This window comes from Furipterus horrens, unplaced genomic scaffold (genome assembly GCF_987537825.1).
Source record: "Furipterus horrens unplaced genomic scaffold, mFurHor1.1.pri manual_scaffold_5, whole genome shotgun sequence".
Classification (NCBI taxonomy): Eukaryota; Metazoa; Chordata; class Mammalia; order Chiroptera; family Furipteridae; genus Furipterus; species Furipterus horrens.
Window position 1 is genome coordinate 120,258,523 of NW_028327175.1, and position 27,420 is coordinate 120,285,942.

The 27,420-nt window shown below is 43.8% G+C and overlaps 2 protein-coding genes across 3 annotated transcripts in view; one reads left to right on the forward strand and one right to left on the reverse strand.

The window, feature by feature from the left end:
* Positions 1–18,592, reverse strand: part of GTF3C1 (general transcription factor IIIC subunit 1) — a 74,299-nt gene extending 55,707 nt beyond the window's left edge. The window contains 8 exon segments of the mRNA XM_090277421.1: positions 3,123–3,246; positions 7,078–7,174; positions 10,546–10,689; positions 11,795–11,835; positions 11,837–11,949; positions 11,952–11,971; positions 15,009–15,218; positions 18,324–18,592. Coding sequence (XP_090133547.1) covers positions 3,123–3,246; positions 7,078–7,174; positions 10,546–10,689; positions 11,795–11,835; positions 11,837–11,949; positions 11,952–11,971; positions 15,009–15,218; positions 18,324–18,544 — 970 coding nt within the window. The 5' untranslated portion in view covers positions 18,545–18,592.
* A 182-nt stretch (positions 18,593–18,774) lies between these two features.
* The window catches only part of KATNIP (katanin interacting protein), a 190,297-nt gene continuing 181,651 nt past the window's right edge, over positions 18,775–27,420 (forward strand). The window contains exon 1 of one of the 2 annotated variants that reach the window (XM_090277423.1): positions 18,775–18,830. Coding sequence is in view for 1 of the 2 variants with exons in the window: in XM_090277422.1 (XP_090133548.1) it covers positions 18,824–18,830 (7 nt within the window). In the remaining variant the exon portion in view is untranslated. The remainder of the gene's footprint in view (positions 18,831–27,420) is intronic. The other variant, XM_090277422.1, reaches the window with a different exon arrangement.

Here is a 27,420-nt window from a genome sequence, read left to right on the forward strand (position 1 = left end):
CTTTCCTGTCTACTTACAGGCTAATGCCACCCACTCTTTACCCTGAGGAATTCTAATCATTCAACTGGTCACACATTTCCTCAGCACTGCAGGGACTCAAAGATGATGTCCACCCTAGAGGGGCTTCCTAACTTCCCAGGTGCACCTTCCCCTTTGTTTATACACCTGTTGTATGGTAATATCCCTGTTACCCACTCCTCCCAAGATTTTTCTCAGACACAGGGAAGCCAGGCAGAGTGGGCAGTGATTCCACTAAGTGAGGAAATAAAGGGAGAAACAGAGTTCCCTCAGACTGGTGTTTTATAGTCACTCAACAAAAATGAATGCCGCCCTCCTATAGACAGAGCTAAGTGTTGGGACTGTCCTCACTGAGCACAAATTCTCTTGAGCTGTGTCCATAGGACACTTTTTATACTGACAAAGCATGCAGACCCTAAGCTCTTTGTCTTCACACATCTTTTGGTTTTCCTTGGAGTGACTAACTTGGGTTTTTTCCATTTGCTTGGTTTTCTATGTACCTACCATTAAATCCATGCTCAGACTCTGATAGAGTAAAACTTTCCTTAGACACCTGTGCAGGCCCTGGGAATGGACCTCGCATGGACTTTCATCTGTCCTGGAATCATCTGGACACGCTGCTGTCAGCACGTGTCATCGTGATTTCCCTCTGCCATCTCCCCGGGGTTTTTCATGTGCCCCACTGCTTCCTGGACCCATGTTCTCCTGCCTATTGGCTTAATCTGTCATTTGATGCTGTACGTCCTCCTGCAGCTTCCTAAGAGAACACGGGAGATGCAATCTGGCTAATAACAAAATTGTAGATTGAAAGTCTATTTCCTTCAGAACGTTGATGGCCTTGCTTCAAGGTCTTCCAGCATCAGTTACTATTAGGTAGTCTGGTGCCTCCTCTCTGAAGGCTCTTTACCCCCAGATTTCTGAAGTCTCAGGATGTTGGGTCTTGGCGCAGGGTTCTTCTGTTCATTACGCTAGGCACCTGACAGGTCTTTTGATCTGGAAAAGTTTCCTGTGCCCTTTCTCATCCTCTCTTCTGCTCTAGCCTCCTGCACACACTCCCTTCCCTGCCTCTTTGGACCCTCCGTTGTGTGGATGTTAAATCTTTTAGGCTCAGTCTCACTTTCAACTTAGTTCTTCTATTTCCCATCTCTTTTGAGTTTCTGTTCTTTCTGGAAGATTTTTTCCAACTTTATCTAACTATCTTCCCTTCCACCAAATCTTTTATTGCAACAGTCACATTTCTTTTATTTCCAAGAGCTCTTTTCTATTTTTTGCATGTCCCTTCTTTATAGCCTCTTGCAATCTCTTCTCTGAGGATGCTTGTTTTTATTTAAGGTTTTCTTTTACTCATCACTTTGTTTTGATTTCCTAAGTCTGTTTGTTTGTTTCTCTTATATTCACACAAGTTTTCCTCAAACGTTGGGTGAAGTCTTAAAATGCTGCCGCACAGCCCTGTTTTAGGTGTTGTGGAGGGCCAAGAGGAGGAAAGGAGAGGCTGTCACACTGAGTGGGCTTCCGTGAAGGGTGAGCAGGCTGGGGCCAGCTACTTTAATGGGAAACCTCCAGATTTCATGATCTAGATGACTTTTCTCTTGGACTGGTCAGTTTCTGCAGAAAAGAAGCCTCTGGCCTCTGGCCCAGGGGACAGTAGGTCTGGTGGTTGTAGGAGCCAAACTGGGAATAGCAGTGAGAAAACCCTCACTTTTTAGTGCACAGAGATTGTCACTTGTCACCCAACCCCAGTTTTCAGCACAGCACTCTGTCTCTAGCTGGGTCTCATGTTTGTGAGTCTTGAATCCCCTTGGGGCATCTTCTCTTGGGGTAAACCAGGCCTGTGTCTCTGTGGGAAGGGATCTCCCTGGGCCACGCACAGGGAGGCAGGGGCCTGGGGCACCATGGCTTCTCACGTGGACTACAGACCAACTCCCCTGTCCCCAGCCTCACCCATGCCTATGCTTTCAGAGGTACCCAAATCTCCAAACTGTCAGTTGATTTCAGGTTTTTAAAAATATATATAGCAACCCGACTGGTGTGGCTCAGTGGACTGAGTGCTGGCCTATGAACCAAGGGTTACTGGTTTGATTCCCAGTCAGGGCCTGGTTTTAAAATTTATGTATTTTAAAAGACTTCATTTATTTACTTTTAGAGATATGGGAAGGCAGAGAGAAAGAGAGGACGGAAGCATTGAAATGAGAGAGAAACATCGATTAGTTGCCTCTCGTATGCACTCCGACTGAGGACTGAACCCACACCCCAGGCATGCGCCCTGACCAGGAATCTAATCAATGACCGTTCACTTTGTGGGACAGCTCCCAACCATCTGAGCCACACCAGTCAGGGCTGATTTCAGGTTTTGAGGTGTTAACTTTTGGCTGTGCCCTTCGCAGGGAGTTAGCTTTCCCAGTCTGCTCAGTCAGTTACCATTTGTCCATTTGCCTTTGAGCACCAAAAGGTTGTTGACAACTCTCTCTGCTGTCATATCCTGTCTTCTTCTGTTTGTACTTGTGGGTTTACTTCTTTTATATCTCTTATCAACCCAAGAGTGAGATTTGGGAAGAATCTATCATCTTTTACTGAAAGCTCTGACGCTCAGCTCTTTCAGTGACTTTGGTTAATCAGAAGAGGCAAACAGCATGGCACAAAAATCAGGAATAGAGAAAAATAAAGGACTAAGGGTTTTGAAGTTTTGTAAGTCATTGTTCTTAGTTTAACTTTAAGTTATTCAGCATCTCTTAGCTTTGTCTTATACATAAAATGGTGATACAGTACTACCTAGATAATGGGATCATGCAATACAGTGTACTTCACTGCTTAGTGTAAAAAGGACAAGATGAACCTGTTCTTTGTACAACATGAATTTCAGATGCTAGAGGAACAGCCAAATAGAGATGTTTGCTGGAAGTTTGAATTACTTTCATTCGGCATACATTTCCTCAGCACTTTTTATACAGAAGATCTTAAGTTAGGCACAGAGAACTAAAGCTGAAAAAATATGTGTGAAATCATTACACAGCAAGCAGACATGATGAGAGATGGGCTGAAGCTTAAAAGGGAGGCGTGAGAGCCATCCATGAAGCTCAGGGAAGAGAGGCTGAGATTGCCTTTACCTTTCTTTGTCTTACAAGGTCCACATTCAGGTTGAATCTCTTGCAAGGGAAGAGATATCACCTTCGCCAGACCAGCATTCAGCATGTACTGGTAAAGACGCTTAAATGTCCTTTCACACAGACCCTGCCAAAACAAAATTAAAAGCTACTATTAGGTCCAAGCAAGGTGTCTGAAACTACTAAAGAATCGTATAAACAAACACAGTTCGGGACCTAAGTTAATTGAATGAGAACACACTGGCAGTATTAATGAGGAAAGACTGTTAGGCTACATTGTCAAGGGAACAAAACAGGTCTGGAGCGGTATACTAACAATTTCACCTTTTGATTATAAGGGGAAAAAGATTTTCCTAAAGAAATCCTGGGAGGTTATATAGCGGTGAGAATGAGGCAAAGGGCGGTAGAGAAAGAATGAGACTTTTCACTGTATAACTTTTGATTGTTTTGACTTTAATCAAGTAAGTGTATTAATTATTAATACATATACACATCCCTCCCACAGACAGTAGAATAGAAAAACATATTTAAAACATTTGTAAAATTTTAGTCTATCTGTACAATTTCACCATTCTCCCCACACTCATATTTTCTGCAAAGTGATACAACCAAAACGACCGTAAATGCAACTGCAGGGGTTACCAATGCCCAATCTCCAGTACTGGCCAGGTTTTTAAAATATATATGTAATTTACTTGCCAACACTGAAAAGTGAGACATTTTATATAAAAATCCATATTCTGGCTTCTCTTGAAAAGCAGACCTGGCAATAAATCCTAGGACTGTGCCTCTAGGCCGCTGTCAGGGGATGGCAAGGACAGCTACTCCCTCCAGACAGGCACGCCCGTCCCCATGGGGCCAGTGCGGTCACGCTTCCATGCGGCCCTCACACAGGGTGGCTGAAGGTCAGTTTCCATTTATCACCGTTTTTGTACTGCTTTCCTCTTACGACAGTTTAGAGGAAAGTTAAATATTTCTGGAATCCATAATGGTATCTATCCATACTTCCCCACTGCTGCCCCTGACCTGTCTCACTCCTGTCTGTCGCCCTCCGCGCCACTGCTGGCGTTTGATTTTGCAACCCCCGGAACAGTGAGGCAAGTTACCACTGTTGTAAGTTTGGACTGAACAACAGGAGGCACTCACGACTAAGAGTCGTTAGCTGAGTCTTACAGGTTTCCTTTTACACTCTGGGGGAGGGAGGGAACAAATGTCTGTGGGCTGCTGCCGCGACATACGTGAGATCAGCTTTCAGACCAGCCAGCACTGCTGTTGGGCGGCAGAACACATGGCTGTCAGAGAAATACAGATGACTCACATATGGCTCGTTCAGACCCACTGGCTTGGAAACGGCATCTATCATTAATCTAGCTGTGCCCCTAGCACTGTGGAAAGACCCTTCAGAAACTCATCCATCAAACCCCAGCCCTTGATATATGGTTCTGAGCCCTGGCCCATACGAGGCGAGAAGGGATGATATAGTCCTGTTTTCTAGGGGCTGTTATAAAGGACTCACAATCTGCCTGGCAAAAAGAGAAAGAAGCAACAGGAGCCTCCACACTGCCCCCCTCCCAAAATTAGCATTTATATTCATGTCATCAACCTCACCTACAGGCCGAGTATTCACTATATCCTGCCAAGGCCACTCTGAATTCTTGTAAGATCCTTATAGTCAATAAATCCCAAATTCAAATTTATCATCTATCTCATCCTCACTCAAACTTGTTCCTCTTTCTACACTCGACTTTATTCACAGGTCCATTTATATATATTTACTGAGCCTTTACTGTGGGTCAGGCACTCTCCTTACGGTGGGGTGGGGGCAGGTCAGCAGTGAAGACACCATCCCTGGTCTCATGATCTGGTCCTCAAGTTTCAGTCTACTTCTGCGAGTGATGCTCATCCACTCCAAACAAGACTCCTTCATTCAGCTCTATGTCCTGGCTTTGGTCTCTCACCAAGTCCTGGCTGTGTCACCTCCAAAATTTCTCCCAGACATTTCTGGCCAGTCACCTACCTGGCCTGAGGCAAGAGCATCTACCTCGATGCCTCACTTCCAATTTCTCTTCTGTCCACCAGTTCATTTCCTGAACACTCATTTCTTCTTGTAACTTATCCACTTCTAAACTGCCACCAGCACTTTTATTAGGCTAAATGCTGAAATACCAACTCCTCTGCCTGGTACTTAAGACCTTTCTTATGTGGCCCCAACTTTCCCTTCTAGCCAACCTCTAAAAAAAAGTCCCACAGCCTCCCACAGCTCCACACATTTGCTCAAGCCGTTCTCTGTCACCTGAAATGCCATTTCTCCTGTCTGCTTTGGAAACACTTAATTTTCAAAGCCCAGCGCTGTAACTTGCTCTATAAAGCTTCTGCCAACTCTGAAGAACGCCAGTCTCTCCTTTCCCAGAGCTCAGGCCTATCTTTCTAAGTAGCACTCCATCCTAAGTGTGTTCTCACTTCTGCACCTACCCCTCGAGTTAGACTGCTCCTCGGCAGCACGAGACCTGTCATCCTTGTTAATTTTTGTCATCTTAGTGTGGAACATGGTTCTGACTCAAATAAACACTTGCTAAAGTTTTTGTTGAATGAATAAATGAAACACTGCCCAGTAACAGGTAAATCTTGTTGCTTAGATAGCCCACACTGCTGACCTGAGACCAGACCAGCCCTGTCTCCACACCCCCGAGTGACTCAGGAAGGCAGAAGGTTTCAGTCTCCATTGTCTGCATGGGCCGGACGAGAAATATAAAGAACAAAGTGGGCAGATATGCGTTCATTAAGCACATAGAAATTTTCTTACTTTCTATTAGGGTCTCTTAAGAGGCCGTAAAAGTCTACCTTTTATTTTTCTACTTTTAATAGACTCAGATACAGAAATATGTGTCTTCTACCACCAACAGCAGTGCACACATAGGATAAACGGCACTGACTCTGCCTCAGTGCCTGAGAGGTGGGAGCTGACAGTGCACAGCCAGCCCCAGCTAACTGCTGTCGTGACAGACTGACAGCACAGACTTGTCAGAGCTTCTGGTATTTCAAGGGAAGCTGGAAACCTAGATTTTTTAGGTGAAATCTCAATTTTAAAAAAATGCAAGGTTAAATTTATCCTTTATAATGTACAGGCCAATTCTGACCCACACACCTTGGTGTATAACCTCTGCTCTGAAGACAGCTGGGCATGGATGACTCTGGCAGTAGGGAACAGCCCCCTTCCCCTCTGAACAATGGAAGCAAAGCTCGGAGCTTCGCTGATGCAGCACACGGTGAGCAGGGCATCCCGGCGTCTATAATCAGACCCTAAACCACGTTCCTTTGGGGACTAATTCCTGTTACCCCAAAAGCTTGACTTTAAAGCTGAAGTCTCCAGTTCTGTTTAACCTACGGGTGATTTTGTTTTTCTGTTGTTCCTAATGTTGGCTTTTTCTTGACTCCCATTGAAGATTGTTCAAATCAGACTGGAAGCAGCGCCACCTCCGCGCTTTCCTGCTCCCATTCCCCTTATCACGGCCGCTATCCTTGGACTCAAAGACAAAGCAGCTCAGTAAGTGCTTTCCTCCCTGTGCTGTCACACCTCCTTCTCAGCACAGCCATCGTTACGTCAATATAAAACCACTGGGGACAAAATTACAAGCTTAATTGTGAAAGAAAATCTACATGCCCAGATTTACCACTCCATGTGAACGTTTATAGCAGGCCTTAGAGAGAGCCCCAGGGGAAATGGAAGTCAGTCAAGAGGAAGAAAGATTTAAGGACCGAGCAATTTTTTGTTCTATAAAAGCAAGGATTTTTTTGTTCTATAAAACAAAGAAAAACCCCACTTGTTTCATGGTTAGGGGCAGTCAAGTCCACAGCATGGCTTTCGACTACATTTCATTCGATTTACACTTCACAAAGATCTCCACGCTGCGGCACAGGCCAGCTCAGCCCAGCACACGGGGAGCCCCAAGCAGCTCACCAGTTCCTCCCGCAGCTTTCCGAGCGTCTCTATCTGGTTGCTCCGTGCGCTCAGCACCACCGATAGCTTCTCCATGAGGATGTCGTATTTGCTCCTCCTGCAAGAAACACAAACGGTTCATTGTTTTCAAGCCTATTGCTAGAGACTGCCTATTTTTCAAGGCAAGATTTCAAGCCCAACTCGTGAACTTCATGGCCGGAGAGGCTGGGGCTCTGAGTGGTTCGGTCACAGGCCAACGGCACCTAACTAGTGGCAGTGTACAGGCTAGACTCTCTGGCTAAAAATGTACAGAAGTGATTCTTTAAAATGCGTTACACTTTGATAATACCTTAAAGTTTAGATTGATATTTCCTTATCAATCACTTGGTGGGGAAGGACAAGGTTATTTCATAAAGAACGTTAGTAGGTTAATAAGCTTTCATAAGATTCAGGCCCACGATGTGATCCTAGGTCGCTTGCCTCAAATCCAGCGCTCTCTTCACTAGATCATAACACCACTCTCATTCTGAAGCCCTAGTTTCCACTCCTGAATTCATTTGACTGACGGATCCCTCCTTACATTGCATTTTTACTGTGAAGTGAGTGTCACAGAAAATGCTTCCAAGCTAAAGGCCACCAAAGGAAGCTACTATTCAGAGAAGGGCTCCTCACTGTGTGTGCCTGGGGGAGGGGTGCAGAAAGGAGCCTTGTTGCCGAGTGCAGCTGGGGAAGGAGAACTTGGCTTTAACTGCCTACAGGCCTGGGGCATGAAGGGCTTCTGTATGGGATCCAGAGACTGTACCCACTTCTCCATTTTTACTGCCTCTCAAAGAATGAAAGACTATATGAAGAGATAGCTATTTACTGCATAGAAACTACTACCAAGCACTATGTCATGGCCAGCATATGGAAGAACAAACAGTGGTTCAGAGAGGCTAGGTGACTTTGCCTAAGTCACTGGCAAAGATTTAAATACAGATTTTGACTTAATCCATTGTTCTCTCTTCTACTCACAGCCACCACCCTATGTTCTTTGTGGATCACAGCTTACACACCAATTATGAGTTTGGTGATAAAGGCATTTAACCAGTACAGTATGACTAAATTATTAAAATGCGAATTATCAAAGTATAATTCCCTTTAACTTAACACAAGAGGTAACCCCCCCAAAAGGGAATTATCTTCTGGAGGGTGGGCACATTGTTGTGCAGGCTTAGCACGCTAGGTGAGTGTTCTAGAAGCCCATCTGTACCAGGTACCAGCTGGCACTGTTGTGAGAGGCTGTGCTCAGCTTCGGTTAATTTTTTTTGAAGACTCTTTGAACACGTTTGCCCATTTCATTATAGATGATTTATTGGGTTGGCAAAAAAATCCATTTAGTTTTTTCCATAAAATAAAAGACACATTTTTCATTTTCACCAATAATTTTATTGATTTGGATATTTTGAGTATGTGGGCTATCTCCTACATAGTATAACATTGATTGTTCTCAATTAATGTCTCCATTTGATCATTATCTACTTAAACTGGTCTACCTCACTGTGGAGCATCATCCAGCAAGAAATATCCAACATGAAAGTTCACAAACCACTTCTGACATGTTTCATCAGGCATAGCACCTTCTCCATACACTGCACAAATCTTTTTTGTGTGTTTCAGTTGCATTTTTATCTTTCTTGAAATAATAAAGCATAATATGTTGAAAATGCTGTGTATTTTCTTCCATCGTCAATATTAAAATGGCTACACCAAAATTCACCAATTTTGATGTTTTTTAAAATGCACACTGATGTGATAGCTGTTACCCTACGCTCTAACAAAATTGTTTGGAATGAAGTTAAGGACAACTAAGCGCTACTAGAGCCATCGTACGGAAACAAATGGACTTTTTGGTTAACCCAATACGAGCGTACCTGCCCACACGACCCTTAGTGTCCAGCAGTTTTTGACCAAAAATGGAACGACCTCTATACCCCACCCTCCCCATTCACCTGATTTTGCTTCAAAGCAACTTGTTTCTTTTTTGTTTCCCTGGATGAAAAATGTCCTCAAAGGGAAATGTTTTGCTGATGTGAAAGAGGAGAAACAAAAAACGGCAGAAGCACTAAAAGGCACCAGAATTGACGAGTTCAAAAACTGTTTTGAGCAGTGGAAAAAAATCTTGATAGGGGTATTGCATCAAATGAAGAGTACTTTGAAGCTGACTGAAGTTTAAACATGTAAGAATAAGTACACAATTTTTAATAAATAAAATTCTATGGGGGGAGGGTTCTCTTTGTATGTATAAAGCGTAGACCTAAAGACAAATTCGGAGTGATATTTTCACTCCTGGAAATCCTTAGTCAATAGTTAGTCTTCACACGCACATCAAAAGTGCTTCCTTTGGGCCAATCCCTGTGCTATGTAGCAAGTGCTGTAAACTTTAAAACTTATACTTAATCCTGAGTGTTTACCCCATATCCCTCCCCCACCCCCTGCTTAAGAGGGTGTGCCTGGCCACTGGGTAGAGGGCAAAGCCCCTGCCATTTGGGGAGGACAGAATCACAGTCAGTCCCTGTGGTCCAGGGACAGGGTCTGCCTACCTTGACACTGCCCACCTCCAGCATGGAGGACTTGGTGACCAGGCACTGGGTCTTATAGCTGACTCACCCAAGGGCGCTCATTCTAGGCCCTGCACCACCTTAACCCTTCCCCACCCTTGTCTCTGTCTCTCCCACAAAGACAGGCATGGGGTGGTGACGTATAGACTGAGACCTCTCTGCAGTGCGGTGGAACATACCTTTCCCCCATTCCTGTATCAGGTAACTAGTCACCCCAACAGGGAGGATTAAAGAGTCAGAGATTTGCCCTAACCAGTGCAGCTCAGTTGGCTGGGCATCATCCTGCAAAGTGAAAGGTCCCCAGTTCGATCCCCAGTCAGGGCACATGACTAGGTTGCATGCAGGCCAGGTCCCCAGTTGGGGGCGCGAGTGAGAGGCAACCACACATTGATGTTTCTCTCCCTCCTTCACTCTCTCTCTAAAAATAAATAAATAAAAATCTTTATTTAAGAGTCAGAGAGGCTCACTCTCAGAGACTCCCGGGATCTCAGAAAGGAATTTTTTTTTTTAAATCAGCTTGATGTATTGACTATGATACACAAATAAATAATGTAGTAATCATTTTGTAGAACCATATCATCTCATCCATATAGGCTAATCACTATGGTTACATATTGCAAAAACGTGACAATTTTATACTGATACAACTCAATCTCAACTCTGCCACCATAACAAATCAAATGGCTTACCACCAAAATATTAGTAGTCCCTATTGCTAGGCTGTGGGGTTGTTCTTTTCTGTATAACTCCCATGTTTTCAAAATGAGCATGACTTTTCATATTCAGAAATAGTAAATATCTTTTAAACAACTAAAGTAGTTTTTTTACTTGGTCTCTGATTTCTAACAGCTGCAATGTAGACATAAGTGTTTGGTCTCATAACACTTACCTGTCCACATGAAACCTGTTCAGGAGGAGGAGGATTGAGTGCTGCTGGGCCCCAGTGGGTAATCGTATCACATGTGACTGCATTGTAATGAGACCATTTTTGTTCAGAATTTTCCTGTGATAGTGGAGCTTCCCGGCATCAACCCTGCAGGAGAGGATGAGTATCATTTCGCTTCTGGTTGCTTTCACCTGCCAATGCACAGAGCCTCTCACCTGGACATAAATACCAGAAATACACACCTCCTCTAACCAGACAATCTGAGAGAACAGTCATGAAACAATGGCCTCAGAAAGAAGGGCCATGGCTCAGCCTAGGAGCAGGACACAGGCCTCCAGGAGGGGTAGGTGGGAAGACAGGAGTAGAAGCCAGGGGAAATAGTGTGGGAAGGGATGGCTGGGGTGGGAGACAATAAGGAGATTGATCAAATACAAGGAGATAATCAAACATGGCCAATAACTAGGGTGACCATACATCCTGGTTTGTCAGATGGTCCCGATTTACGCCCACTTCCTTGGCATCCCTTTTGGTCAGCTCCACCTTCCATTCTCAATGTCTGGTTTGGACAATAAATTATATGGTCACCCCAGGTTCTCTTCAAAGGGAAAGCATTGTGCCCTGACTGGTGTGGCTCAGTTGACTGGGCATCATCCTGCAAAGTGAAAGTTCTCCAGTTCAATTCCCAGTCAGGGCACATGCCTGGGTTGTGGGTTTGGTCCCTAGTTGGGATGCATACGAGAGGCAACTAATCAATGTTTCTCTCCCCCTCTTTCTCCCTTCTCCGCTTTCTAAAAATAAATAAAATATTTTTTTAAAAGGTACAAAAAAGAAAGCATTGTACTCCCAATTCCCATGATTTGGGGACTGTCAAGATGACATGGGTAAGAGGAACAGGGAGAAAAGCCAGGAGGCTCCTGCTTAGAGGTGGCATAATGATCAGTGAGCCCTATCATTTAAAGCAGCGAAGCAAAGTATCCCCTTACTTTAGTGATTTTCAACTTTTTTCACCTCGTGACACACATTAATTACTAAAATTCTGTGGCATACCAAAAAGTATACATTTTCTGCTGATCTGACAAACATAGGCATAATTTTGATTCACCCACACTGGACAGCTATTGTTGTGATGGCTGTTGTCATTTTTTTAATTTGACAATCTAAGGGGAAAGAGGTCAGTGCCACTGATTAAACAGTCGGGTACTGCCTATTGTAAAAATTCTTGTGGCACACTGGTTGAAAATTGCTGCCTTACTTGAAAGCAGTGCTGTGGAGGTCTCTCTGGAGCTCTCCCTGCCACCGGGACCGGCCCAATCGCTCCAAAATGCAGTAGGAGAAGTCAGGGAGTTTCAGGTCAGGGTCCCCCTCCAAGCCTATCAAGGCCCTGTAACGCATGTCCTGGGAGGCAACGATGATCAGTTTCTTCCCCCACCTGCAAATCAGAAACAACCACACGAAGAAATAACTTTTTGATTTTAAGAAAATTGAAGAGTGAAAAAGCAGAACCTTGGAGAACCATCATTTCCTGCTTCTTCTTACAGGTTCACAATCCCCGAATTAAGCTGGTTTCAGTCTTAGCACCAATGCATAGGGTTTGGGGTGAGCAGCGCCAGGGGCATCATGTTTAAAGCCCTCCATGACCTCGCCAGGCACACAGCCCAAAACCCCAACTCCCCACCAGGGACTGGACTCTGCCCCGACCCACAGTGGCCCTGCTGGTTCTGAAACAAACTGTTTCCTCTTTCCGGCTGCTCTTCTCCAGGTCTTTAAGGGACTGATTCCTTCATTGTTCAGGTCACTGCTCAGATGTCAGCTTCTCAGGTCTCCCCAAAAATGGTAACCAGAGTACATTCCCCACACCTGACCATTATTTCCATATTCTTCACAGCACCTGGCATTCTTAGAAATGGATACACACACACACACACACACACAGACAGACACATGACAGTCCTGTCTGTCTCCCCCTCTTCAAACAGAAGCTCCATAAGAGGGGGCACATTGTCAACTTGTCTACCAGGACATCCTCATAGCCTAGAATGATTTTAGGTGAATGAACTAGCCTACAGAACCAGACAGACAAAGCAAACTTCAGAGTTAAAAACACTGAACTGTGTCACCAGTGGACCTATATATAGTTTGTTGAAGACCAGACCTTGGACAAATCATTAGTTTCTCCCACTGACCTGGTGAGTGAAAAATGCTGAAAAGGAGGCCAAGAACACTACCTAGCAAGGCACTGAGATACCCTGGCTGAGAATACTGATTTCTCTGTTGAGGCCTGACAGGCCCCATCACAGTGCCTTGTCTGCTAACTTAAATGCATGTCTTAGGCAGACTGGCCCACTCCACTCACACACTCTAGGGATCCAAGCCCTGTGGGTGTGCAGGCAAAGAACCCCCACTCACTCACTCCTTGACACTGAGATACACCCAATCGGAGAAGCTCTCTTTCCTGGATGAATGAGTCACCACAGGTCCATATAAGGCGCCATGGGCTTGAGCCAGCATCTACTCGTCATAGCCTCTTGTTTACAAAGCCTGACCACAAGGTCTGCCTTCAGTCACATCACTCAGTCTAACTGTTCCCCTTCCTCCCTCCCACTCACTGCTACCACCAACTGGGAAAAAAAAAAAAGAAGAAGAAGAGGTTGTCTTCAGTTTAACTCAACTATAGCTTACTTCACATCATAACCTATAATTAAGTCTTCTGCAGAGCTGTGGATATCTGTGTAGTCCATCTTCAAAAAGACGTGGTTGTGAACATGTGTGAAAGATAGTCTGCATGTCACAAATTTAGGACCTATGCTCTCTGGTCTCAAAGCAGGCTCATGAAATTAAACTGGAAGAAGTTAGTTAGGAAAATAAAAATTGAAAACTGATTTTCTGCTTTAAAAATGTACTCAGATTGCCATGGCTGGTGTGGCTCAGTGGATTGAGTGCTGGCCTGTGAACCAAAAGGTTCAATCCCCAGTTAGGGCATAAACCTGGGTGTGGGCCAGGTTCCCAGCTGGGGGCATGCGAGAGGCAAGCGATTAATGTATCTCTTGCACGTCGATGTTTTTCTTCCTTTCTTTCTCCCTCTCTCTAAAAATAAATAAATAAAATCTGTAACAGTGTACTCAGATTACTTTACTACCCTGTACGTATTATCAAATTTCACAATTTCAATTAGCTGATGCAATGACTCCTGTTAAGCTCAATTTGCAGACTGTGGTCGTCATACAAGTTAGCAAATACCAATTAAGCACTATGCAAATACTGCCAGAGGCATGGGGTCACCCCAGACCAGACTAAAGAAACCAAAGAGAAAAGAAAAGGAAGAGAAGGCAGGTTTAGGGTATGGAGTAGGGGGCAGGTTACTGAAACATCACATGACATCTGGGAAGTCTGGAGACTTGACAGAGCCACTGGGAGCAGCCAACATTTAAGGGGTGACAGAAAATCAGGAGTCCACAGAGGAGCTGGTGAGGGTCATCTAGGACAGTGGTTCTCAACCTTCCTAATGCCGTGACCCTTCAATACAGTTTCTCATGTTGTGGTGACCCCCAACCATAACTAAAGCATGGTGATTAATCATAAAAACAATATGTAATGTATGTGTTTTCCGATGGTCTTAGGTGACCTCTGTAAAAGGGTTGTTCGACCCCCAAAGGGGTTGTGACCCACAGGTTGAGAACCGCTGATGTAGGAGAACAGAAAAACAAAAACAGAGAAGGAAGCAACAGGGGAAAATCCTTTAAAAGTCCCTAATGGTGTATAGGGGTCAAGGAGATTAAGAGCCTCCCAGTGTCCCAGGCTTGTTCACAGGCATCTTAGGGGATAAGGTCTGGTGAAGTGATAAAGGCAGAAAGCTGGACTACAGTGGGTGGAGGAGCGGAAGGGAGATGAAGAGGGAAAAAGAGTGAAGTGACTGTAGCTTCTTCCAAAAAACAGAGCTGTAGCCTCAGAGAGAAAGAAAGCTATAGTTACATGGAATCTGCGGTCAAGAGAAGGCCCTGCTGCAAGAAGGGCAACCACATTTATGTGCTGAGAAGGGAGCACCAGCAGACAAGAAGAAACTGAATATAAAGGAGAACGAGGAGCTAACTGGCAGAGGCAGCTGAGCATGAACATGAGGAATGGGAACTGGGCTGGGCAGGAGGAAAGAAAAGGAGGAAGAAAAGCATCCTACCAAGGGCCCTGAATGAAGACTCACAGGAGGACTGCTGGGCAGCACAGGGCCCAGCCTGGACAGAGGATGAGAGGCACCAATCCAAAGGACAGCTGCCTGCTCTTCCCACCTGTGTGACTGTGAATGCCAATGGAAAGAAAGGCAGGCCCCCCTGAGCAAAGCAGCCCCAACAGTAGTGTGGGATGAGGCACTCTGACAGACACGGTGGCTGCAGACCAATTCTGGCGCTCTGACTACACCTCTGACTTCAAAGCAGAAACAGTCCCGTGAGCTTCTGATGGTGCAAATCAGTTACCTGCCAAAGGCTTCCACCATTGTACAACGGGGCTGCAAAGACTTAGTTCTGATGTCATTGGTAATGTTTTTCCTCTCCTTAAAGTACCGGCATGAGCCCTGGATGCCATCCTTATTCTCTAAGATCATATGAATGGGGTAGACGTCCTCCAAAGGGACCGGGTCCCTCTTGGACTCCAAAATTCCAGTTTCCAGATCGATTTCTTCATACCTAAGGAGGAAAGCACAAATATCAAGCCACAACTCAGCTTCCGAAATAATACACGCTTGGTGCTTTCTGAGAACCTCCTGCAGAGATCAGAGGAAGTGAGACTGCACAGTCCTCCTGCCTTACAAATACAGATCATCTTGACCAGCAGGTCCTCTGTCCCAGAAAACAGACCCTTCCAGGATTCCCCAAATCCACTCCAGAAGCTGAATTCTGGAACCAGAATTATCATACTGGTCCAACTCATGGCCTTTTTGTTTCCTCCAAATCTGGTGCCTAGTATCCAAACCACCAGGTTTGGACTTAATGATTCAAGGTTCTCCTGTAAGTTGTCATCTTTCCATCTCTTCTTAGTTATCTCTCTAGTTCCTTGATCCATTTTTATGGTTTCAATTATCACTTGAATGTTAACAATTCTCACCATTGAATCCTCAATATTATTTCCCCCCCAAACATCAGTCCTGTCTTCAATTGTCTACTAAACATCTCAAATTCAATGAAATCAAAGTTATGATTGCCTCTCCCCACCTCCCATAAATTCCTCCTTGCCCTTCCTGGTACCACTTTCTCCAAGTTGCCTCTTGTCAATACCAGAGAGACACCTTTGACTTGTATTTATTCTTTTATCCAGCCAGCCGAGTTTGTCACACTCTCCTTAGAAATCTTGTTCACATCTTGCACTAGTAGAAGCTAAATCCCACATACGTTTTTCAACCCTTTCTTTCTCGCCCTCCCTGAGACCTCTGGACTATTTACCCCTCCATTCTCAAATCACATTTTCCCCAGCTTCCAGGACACCACTCTGGGCTGCTGTTCTCTATCTCTCCAGCCACACCTTCCTAGTCTTCTGAAGGTTCCTAGTCCTCCAATCAGCCCTTAAATGCAGGTGTACCTGCCCTGGATGGCGTGGCTCAGTGGATTAAGTGCCAGCCTGAGAACTGAAAGAGTGCTGGTTCAGTTCCCAGTCAGGGCACAGGCCTGGGTTGTGGGCCAGGTCCCCAGTTGGGGGCGTGTGAGAGGCAACCGATTAATGTTTCTCTCCCTTTTTTTCCTCCCTCCCTTTCCCTCTCTCTAAAAATAAATAAATTCCTTAACAAAACGATTTTATTTACTTATTTTCAGAGAGGGGGAAGGGAGAAGGAAAAGGAGAGAAACATCAATGTATGACGGAAACATCAGTTGGTTGCCTCTCATACCCTCCCCCCCAACTGGGGACCTGGCCCCACAACCCAAGCATGTGCCCTGACTGGGAATTGAACTGGCAACCTTTTGGTTCACAGGCAGGCACTCACTGCACTTAGCCACCCCAGTCAGGGCTAAATAAATAAAATTTTAAAAATAATAATAAATGTAGGTATACCTCAGGGCCATGTCTTAAGGCTTCCACTTTGCTCTCTCATGCATGACCCTAGCCAACAGCTTTCATTATCAGCCATAAGGGATGACTCCACATGTCTAGCTTAGTTCCTCCCTCTGACCTGCTTTCACTCCAAGCCAGATGTTTACCAAACAGAATCTCCACTTGCATAACTCAAAGGAACTTCAAAAACAATGTGTCTCGGAGTACTTCAGCACCTTTCCCACTCCCCCCCAAACCCAAATACTGCACTGCTCTTCTGTTTTCCCTTCCACAGTGAAGGGCACCAGTACTCACCCAGGTGCGCAACATCAGGAACCGAAGGGCACCACCCTTGATTCCTACTTTTCAGTATATCCCGCATCTAATCAGTCATCAAATCCTCTTGATTCTTGTGCCTTAGGTCTTGATTCTATGCACCCTTTCCCTTCATTCTCACCCTCACTATGGTAAGCTAAACCATAACGGGCTGTGACTGGATTACTACAAATCTCTCAATTTCACTCTTTGCCCCTAATCTAACCCTTCCTTGAGAGGTTTCCAACTGTCCTTTTGATAAAGGATAAACTTTTTACGTGGATGAAAAGACCACTGATTATCTCTCCAGTCCAGCTTGGTTAAGGACAGAGCATATTCTGTACCCAGACCTCCTGGATTCTAATTCTGAGTTATGCCCTCGCTAGTTGATGGCCTTGAACAAATCACTTAACCCCTCTTTGGTGCCTCAATTTTTCCTTCAGGAAAATGGGGCTAATAATACCTCCCTCCAAAGTCTGTTGTAAAAATTAAATAACTTGCTATATGTCAGGATCTTAGAACAGTCCCAGCTCACAATAAGCACACATTAAGTGCCAACTACTGTTCCTCATTTCCTACACTTCAACCAAACATTTCTCTTCCTTCAGGCTTTCACACTCGCTGTTCTCTTTTCAGAATACTCAGGCAACTGGCGACCTAAATCAAAGTCTTGTTTTGGATAGGTTTACCTCTGGCACCTCTGCTCTCCCTCACAATATGGCTTAAGAGCAAGGACTCTGAAGACAGAGGCCTGGGTTCAAATCGACACACAGTCACTTACAATCTTCATAACTCTGGACATATTATTATCTCTCTATGACTCAGTTTGCTTTTCTGCAAAATGAGGAAGTTAACTGCAGTCACCTCATAGAGTCACTGTAAGGATGAGTTGAATTTACTCTCCTGAAGCTCCCAGAATAGGACCTTCGAATGGTATCAGGCACTCAATAAATTCTAGCTATTGTTAATACAGTAATAATAATTATTATTCTAGCTATTATTAATAATAAGCATTTAATAAATTCTAGCTATTATAATTAAGCCTGCTGTTATGCAGATCTCATTCTTTGTCTCCAGTCTTGATGGGAACTGCCTTCCCACTCCAACCACACCCTCCACTTTAGAGAAAACACTCTCTGAAGCTCGAATAATATCCTTCCAGTCCTGCGCACCATCACCCCAAACTTACATACGGTCATAATGGAACATCACGAGACGAATCCCAAATACATTAGACCATGAACCGCAACTCGATCCGACGCCTGGGCCCTGCTAGGCATGAGGGACCCCAAATCACTTTATACAGCGCCCCCATTAGACTCCCGGCTCTCCCACGGTTCCAATACTTGCCCCCGCCCCTCCTTCCGTCGGAACCTGGTCCCCCCCCCCCCCCGGTTCCATCAGCCCCCAGGCTCTGAGTCTACCCGCCCGCCCCTCAAGGCCAAGACGCTGACCGGTCCTGAAGCTGGAGGTCGGGTCGCTCGCGAGGCTCCTCATAGAAGCTGATGCCTGGGTGCGTGGCAAGGGCCCGCCACAGAAACTCCTGCGTGTAGGGCTCCAAAGGCAGCGGGAAGGGCGGCGCTCGGGTCTCCAGACGGCTCCATAGCGCCGGCAGACACAGGCCATCAAGGCCCTCCAGGGCCACCTCGTCCAACAACGACTCCAGGGCGTCCATTGCTACTTTACTTGGCAGCGCCCGGCACGCCTGCGCACCAAGGCGTCAAGGGCCCCGACCCAGCGCGCCTGCGCACCACGATCAGTAGCACCGGAGGCGGGTCGGATCCATCAACTGAAGGAGTTCCAGAGCATTTACGTGACGTTACTCCCCCTTGGGGGAGGGCTCAGCCCGTGAAACTCCATCGCCATTGGTCGGGAACCCCACAGTAACCAAGGGAACTGCAAACAGTACAGAGGCCGCTTCCGGTTTGAGCACCCGGAACCACCGCCTTTAGAAATGGACGGTGAGTGTTCCTGGGCTTCTCCGCCCCTTCCCGTGCCCCCTGCCGAATCCTAAGCCACAGGTCCCTGGTCCACTATTGCCTGACCCGAGGTGGTCTGAGGTCTGAGGCGAAAGAAGCCTTAGTAGTCCGGGATTAGGAGAAGAGGCTGGGGGTGGCGGGGTGGAGAAGGTTTGGCCTGTGTTGAGCTGTGGTCCTGTAGGAACCTCGTACCGGCCGGGGGCTCAATGAAGGGGTTTAAGTAGAGAAATGAGAAATAGATGTCTGAGGAGGCTCTTGTGTGTCCTAGGATGTGGAGCTGTGGGATATGGGAGTTGGTATGGCGCGGGGGTAAGCGTCATCATGGGGGGTACAGTCATAAGCTACTGTAAAACGACCCGGTAAAAGGATTGGGGGAAGACTAGGCAATACTCTCTTCTGGGCCTCGATGTTAATAATTAGTACTGTTCAGTACTAGGAACTCTGGTAGTGCTGTGAAGCAACACCTCGCGAACCTTCATAATAGCCCTTTGAGTTATCCCATTTTACGAATGAGGAAACTGAAGGTCAGAGGGGTTAAATAACTTGCCCAAAATTAGCCAGCCAGAAAGTGGCAGAGAAATGAACCCAGACACTCTGTCTCTGGATCTGAATGATGAAGTTTGACATTTTGAAGGGTCTTTAGAGGCCCTTCATTCCAGATGATGCAAATGCAGATATCTGCAGGGGCAAGTCTAGTGGGCTGGACTGGGCTGTGACTGAAAATCAATTCTTCTAAAAGGGAAGCTTCTCACTCAGCTCCAACCAATTATTTTCCTGGGGCACTTCTCAAAATACCATGAGGACAAACAATCTGAAGACCAGATGCAAGCTGTGGGCCACCATTTAGGGGTCCCTGATTAGAATCATGGAATTGACAGTTGGAAGCAATCTAAAATTAAGCAACTTTGGTATCTCATTTTGTAGCTGGAAAGGCTAATGTATAGAGATACTGGTAGGGCCTGTGCTAGAATCCAGATCATTTTTCTCATTTTACCACTGTCTCTCACTTCTGGGGAATTTGTTCCTTTGTGACATCTACTTAATTTAGTGTGAAAAAAACATTTTTTTAAATTAATAGTATGTTATGTGCTTAAAAGACATCTTTGCCCTTTTTACTTCAGAGGTACTTTGCTTCTTGTACTTCAGAGATACTATAAAATGCTATTTGCCAGATTACTCTGTGGAAAGGTCAGTGTAATCTTGCTATAGAACAATTCTCAAATCTTTTTGTTCTCAGGATGCCTTTTTTTACTCTACGTCAAAAGAGCTTTGTTTATGTATATCTATGACATTTACCATATCAGAAATTAAAGCTGAGAAAAATATTTAAATGGTTTTTAATTCATTTAAAAATAACAACCCGTTACTTCTGAATATAAATAATGCTTTTAATTAAAAACAGCTATATTTCCCCCAAAAATTAGGAGGAAAGGTGGCGTTATTTTACATTTCCTCAAATTTCTTCCATGTCTGGTTTAATAAAACAGCTAGACTCATTTTGGCTTCAGCAACCAGACTTGTGCTGTTATTGTGGCTGATGTGTATGAAAAAATCAGGCCTCACATAAACAGGGATATTTTAATTGCCTTTTCTGATAATTGTATACATTCTCCTTTGATAATATACCAAAATGTAGCAAGTTGTAATTGCCTGAAGGTTACTCACAATGCGTCATCTGAAACCATATTGGTGAACTTTTGTGCCCTGTTACATTAAAATCCATTGGTCTGTCTTGCTCTTCCATTGGCTATTTTACCCATGTATGATTTTATAACCTAGGCATTGGTCCTTTGGAAAATGTTACATCACTGAGTTATGCAAATCTTCCACATGTTGACATTGGAAATTTAATTACACAGTATCAAATGGCATATTATTGCATAATATCAAAAAAACATTCATTAATACTACCACCTATCTCATTTTTTAAGAGTTTAAGTGTTGGTAAGCTATGAAATAAACTGAAGGTAGTGGAAACAAGTTTTCTACATACTTTCACTTGAAAGATTGAATTTTATCATTGCCAGCAAATACTGTCAGTTGTTTCCTTGAAGTGAAAGTCTTACTTCCCTGTTTGAAAAAGTGTCTGCCGAACCACCCAAGTCTGAATAACTAGTTTGTCTGTTCTTTCAAGTAAAAGTTGTATTCTATAAAATATACAATATATGACTACTTCAGCTGGCAACTCAATCACCCAAGTGTTTTCTAGGATCAACCATTGTACCTGCGTTTTGTAGCAGGAGCACTTTATGTGTATAACTCATTTATTTTTTCACTCAGGATATTAAAAAAATATGTTTTCATGGGTTGAGAGTTAATAAAGTTAATTTAACTATTTCATCAGGATAGTCTTAAAGTGATTTTTTGTTTGTTTTATTGTGAGTACATGGCAGTAAAAAAACCATAATGACAACTGGTACAATTTGGTGCCGCTGCCTTGTAGCCATTCAGGCTACAAGCAGTTTTATCTGCTGTGGCTTTTGCATCATCAGTACAAACGATCAACATGATGAAAAAGTCTTAGAATTGTGATGAAAATAGTTTTGTTCTTCGGAACTCCTCTTCCTCACAGGATCAGTGGGACACACTTTGCGAAATGTTGCTATAGACCATTATCAAAAAGTCTGCTTACTCAGGTCTAATTTTTATCATCTCTAATGGAGGAACCTGTTCATTTTCAGATAGGTTATGAAAGGGAAAACTTTGTTGTCTTTAAGAAAGTATTTGCCCTAAGAGTAGATTTATCTTTCAAAGAATCCATTTTGCCATTTCAATTTTTAGAACTTTGACTTACATACCATTTTATAGGCAGATACCTACTATAAAGTAATGCATACATTGATGAATTGTGATTCTAGCCAACTAGATAAGCCAAAACCAGCCTTATTAAAAAGGTATTTACTTCTGAAAAATCAAAAAGTTTAAATGACTACCAGGTATCCCCCAAATGAATTGTAGTTGGCTTTATTCTGCCTGTTCAAATTACCATAGCTTCTCACAACATTTTCCCTGGCCCATTTGTTTTGACTTTGGGCTTTGTGATGCAGTATAGTATAATGTAATGCTGATAGTCTTGGGGGTTGGAGAGCTGCCCTGAATTTGAATTTCAGCTGTGTACTCTGACCTCTCTGAGCAATAGTTTTCCTGTCAAGAAAATGGAGATCATGATGAAGCTTACCATTTTTTTGTTGGGTAATCAATTGGTGAATCCATCATCGTGGATTCAAGGAGACTGCATGAATGCACTGGTGGTCTAGCATACAAAAAGTGCTCCTACATGTGCTAATGCTGTCATTATGTGCAAATGGACAGACTTCCTCCACATTGTTGACAGAAGAGGAAGGTGGAATCTGATGAAGCCCTCTATCAAAAAATAATCTTTGTAATTAACTCTTTGTTTAAAAGAAAAACCAATGCTTGACATTTTTTATTTTCATGAAGGTAAATTGGCAATGTGTGAGTCTCCAGCTTGTGAAAATGTTCACTTTCATGTAAAAATTAATTTTCTCCAGTGTTTTTAGCATATGAGAGATGGTTTAGAAAAATATTTCTACTCAGATTTCAGGGAACATGATTAAGACAAAAGTTCAGCACATCAATATAATTAGAAAGGATTTTAAAGCTGCTCATTTGCTTTTGCTCCCCACAGAGCAAATATTTAACATTTCCCTGTTTATACTGTTCATTTGCTTAGCATACTCTCTCAAAGAATTAATAATGCAAAGGTGAAATTTAGCCTAGCCTGTCTAAATAATCCCAAACTACAAAATGGGTGACAGTTGAATCAGTAAGATTTTGTAGAAAGTTGTGGTGTCAGCGTGTCTGGTCTCTTCTGTTCTTGTATGGTTTTTACCTGGATTACTGGTGATTTGTCTGTTTCTCTTACTACTTAAACTATGCCAAGCAAAATAACAAAACAAAGCAAGCGTTCAACAGGCAAAATAAATGTGGTCCATGTAGTCTCTTTATTCTTTTTTCCTTCTTTTGCTCCCATCCTTGAAACCAACTCATTTCTTATCTCTTGGTATGTTTAGGCATTCATTCCATCCTGTCATTTTAGCTTATAGGACTTGGCATACAAGGTTTTGCTTATTTTTCCTCAGGGCATTCATTCAGTGACCACACAACATTTCACTACCTTCTCTGCGCTGGAATCCAGAGATTTCAAGATGAGTAAGATTGAATCCCGGTGAAGGGTACATGGCAGTTCATTATGCTAGTCTCAAACTTTTCTGTAAAGTTGATTTTTTTAACATACAAATGAAAAAAAAAATTTTTATCCTTAAAAAATAGAGATGTAACAAATTTGAAAATGATTTTTTTATACCAGAAGTTAAAAAATTGGGAGCCTCTGGCTGAAATAGCCCACACGCATGTTTATTTGGCCCATAATGTTTTGTTCTTTAAATTTTTGAATAGTTCTTAACATAAAAAAATTGGGAGAGTGCTCATAAATATCTGATTATGGGTATTTTCTTTAAAATATCAATAAAGTGTTAACGCTGAATTAGAATTTCACATGGCCACAGTTCCCTCACAGCTGGAGCAGCACTTACTTGACTGGTTTCCCTTATTGCATCTGGCACCTGCCTGAGCCCCACAGGCATTTGAATTTACAATCCTGCTCTAGTACTAACTTGGACAGTTTTGAAATCACTGTGGACTTTATTTGTACTATGCTATACTTGTCTTTTAGTTTTAATCTGAAAAAAAAGAACAAAAAAAAAAAACGGGGACTCGGGGGCATATATAATATTTTCTGCCCTTAAGAACTTCATAGTGAGAAAACCAGACATAAACAAGTAGCTACTGTCAATGTAAGAAACGTCCAAACCTGTAAAAATTTTTATGAGTTTATTTGAGCCAAACTGACGATTGCTGGGAAGCAAAACCTTAACGGATTGAGAAAATGCTCCAGAAAAGTGGCAGTTTTGCACCTTATTTTATATATTACAATCAAAAGAGAAGACATTAGTGGTTTACATAAAATCCATGGGCGATTAGGGAGGCAGGAGAAAGCAAAGCTGGGAAGCTTCTGGGACTGGATAAAAAGTAAGATGATAGACAGGAACTTCTTTTGCTACAGGATAGTTAACAGTGAACAATTAACATGATAACAATAACAGGGGATTTGTGGTCTCTGTGGTGCTTGACTGCTTTGAGGAGTCTGGAAAAGGGAAATTACTTTGTTATTCCAAAGGTTTGTTTATCAGGTGTATTATCCTAGATGCAAAAAGATGACAGATTTAGTTAAGGTGAAGATTGAGCTTTGTTAGGGAATAATCCTGCCTTAAGGCATGACTGCTTGCCTTGGCTGCTTTTAGTTAGCACGTTTTTTATAATAATTTCAAGCCATCCTGTATAGGTCTCCCCTGAGCTTGTCAGATTTAGTATGTGACCCTTTGCATCAACACTACAATCCAACATAGAAGTTCCTGGCCCACTGCATATTTTTGTAAATAAAGTTTTATTGGAACACGGCCACGCCTATTTGCCTACAGGTGCATACAGTCCTATGGCTATTTTCATGCTTGTGTAGTAGAGTTGACTAGTAGAGACCATATGGCCTGCAAAGCCAAAAATATTTACCATCTGGCCCATCACAGGACAAATGCTGACTCCTGCCATAGAGGATCCAGTTTGATTCTTGGGATGGCTCAATATGATACTCACTGTAATTGTGCCCATTTTATACCACACAGCTAGTAGGTAGCAGAACCTGGACTCAGCTGAATAAAGTCAACATTCTAATATTCACCAAAGAGCTGTCTCAGCCCTGTCCCTGCCAGTGTGTGGCCAGGTTTTCACATCTGAAGAGTGAATTTGCAGGTGAGGCCTGCCCTTTAGGCTAGTAGAATAAGCAGTTTAAAAGGCACAGCTCCCTTAGGATCTGACCCTGGCTGCTCCTTTATTTCCAAGTAGAAAAGGGATACAAGGAGCAATATGGTTGGTTAGAAGGAGAGCTTGGAGCTGTTTACAGTGCATTTTATATAAGAATAAGAAAGTATCAATTCTCTTCAATGCCATGGGACTTAACTACTGGTGGCCCATGGAGTAATGGACAGCCTGGCCCTTGTAGTTTTAACAGTTGCCCTTTGGACACAGTACATTTAATTGGAGAATTTTCCTGGGGACGCTGTTCCCTTCCCTTGCCCCTGTCCCTTGGTTAGTCTGTTGGTCTCCAGCCTCATCTTTAAATAGTCACCCACCCACTCTTAGGCCCAGAGTTTTTATACTGGGCTGAATTGGATCCATAGCTGTTTTCTTGTCTTTAAAAATAGAGATTCCCCGCCCTGGGTGGTGTGGCTCAATGGATTGAACTCCCGCCTGCGAACCAGAAAGTCACTGGTTTGAGTCCCAGTCAGGGCACGTGCCTGAATTACAGGCCAGGTCCCCAGCTTGGGGTGTGTGAGAGGCAACCACACATCAATGTTTTTCTCCCTCCGCCCCTCCCTCTCTCTCTAAAAATAAATAAATAAAATACTTAAAAAAAAAGCATAGAGATTTCCCATAAAAACCTGGACTTTTTAGTCTGGATAAAAGGGTGCTTTGGCCCTCTGGACCTGCCTTCTGTCACAGCCCTGGTTCTCAGCACTGAACTGTGTCCACCTCTTGGATAGCTGACACGTAATTAGTTTGACCTCTTCTGACTGGTGGTGCCAGTCATCAAGTGCTCACTTTTTGCATTGAGACTATTGGCCTGACTCTGCAGGCATCTGAGATTTCAACCCCGGCCCAAGGCACCTTGGAAAGCTGGCCATCTCTTGAGCATACCATATTCTTTCCCGCCCCTCTGACTTGCCCATGCTCTATTCCCTGTAACCTGTGCCCTTCTTTCAAGTCACCTCCACACAGTGACTGACATCACTTGAAGAATTAACTCCTCCTGCAGGGCAGGATTACATAGCTCCCCATACATCGTGCTATTGCAGGTATTGGGCTCCCTGTTCTTTGAGGGTAGAGACTCATTCTTGTTCTTCTGTGTGCCCAACACCAGTCCCAAGGTCTGATACAGGAAATGCCCATGAGTATTTGCTGGGTAGACATAGCCAGGAAGGAGATGAACCAATTCGAACTTTACTGAATTGTTAGCTGGTCTCTATAGAGCAGACAGAGAAAAGGCCTTTACGGCCAAGCCTGCAGGCCAAGTTTCCAGGGACCTGGCTGGTTCCTCTTCCTGCAGTGGACAAGGATGGTCCCCTCAGGCACTGTCCTTCGGAGTAGTTCAATCCAGTTCTAATAATATGGCCTGTCCTAGCAACCTTTCTTATACTGGGCAGTCTTTTTGTTTATTCTGTTCTCTCTACTCACATTCCTGTCCTCCCCCAATTTCCTATCTCAGTGAAGTCACTGTCACTCTCACCTCCTGCTTCATTTTGGAAACCCATGCTCCCTTTACAACCCCTAGCCGATGGATTCTCTGGAGACAGTCCCTGATTTAACATGTCCTTTGAGGACAGGAAAGTTACAGGAGAATGCAGCACCTGGCAGGAAGTTGGAGAACCACCATGTCAGGTCCCCAACCATAGGACCCCTGTAGGCACCACTATACTTTTCTGAAGTTGAAGTGAATTTGCACTTCTGTGTGTTTCCTCTCCAAGGAGTCCCAAACTAATTTGATACATTTTATGAACCCACCTAAAATCACAGAGTTAGGGCTGGAATGGACTTGACCTCTAGTCCAGGATCCTATTTTGGTGACTGATGTATTTTAGAACCCTGGGGATCCCAGGCAGGGATCACAAGTTACAAGCCTGTGGGACACAGGCAGGTAATATAAATGACTGCAGTGGCCAGGATTTACTTTATTATGCAGCTCTATGCCAGGTTATTTCAACACCTAAATACACTGCATACCTGGGAATGTTCTTCACTTCCATAAAGAAATCTGTGGTCTACTAATTTCTTGAAATGTGTTCCCTTCTTTGTCTCTTCATCATCTATAAAATAGAATAACTATATCCTCCTCCTGGGGTTGTTGTGAGAATTAGCTGCATTAATAGATGCAAAAGGCCTGGCGCAGTCGGTGCCCATGTCAGCGTCTGCTGCATGGTATTGTTACAGAGCCCCTGGGCCGCTCCAATTGAAAACAAATCCACGGGCTGTTTAGTTAGGGGCCCGATTGCCCGCTGCCAAAATTATAACTCTCAGTACCAGAGTTTAGTGAAAAGAAAGTTGTTTGTTTAACAGTTATATAAATTTAGATTACTTGCGGGTTTCTGCTGTTAAGTCTTATGTTCTTTAAAACACCCATAAACACATATCCTTGTCTCCCCCTACCAAACCAGGCTAGTTTTAGAAAAGTTAAAGAAACTGTTTCCCTGCTTTCCAAACACAGTTCAGCTTTACCAGTAACTGCCAATCATTCAATTCTGATTGGGGAGACCTCGTCTGTGTTATGGTGCCCACCAGCTTTTAATCCAGAACCTCGTGGATTCTCAGCCTCCTTGTAAACTGCATAGTTAGTCCTTTGTAATCCACATGTTCAGTCTGTTCCTTTTCAAAGCAGCAAGGTACGTCCCTTCCTTAAAACTGCATCATCAGACCCCCGTTAAATCTGCATGGTCCGCCT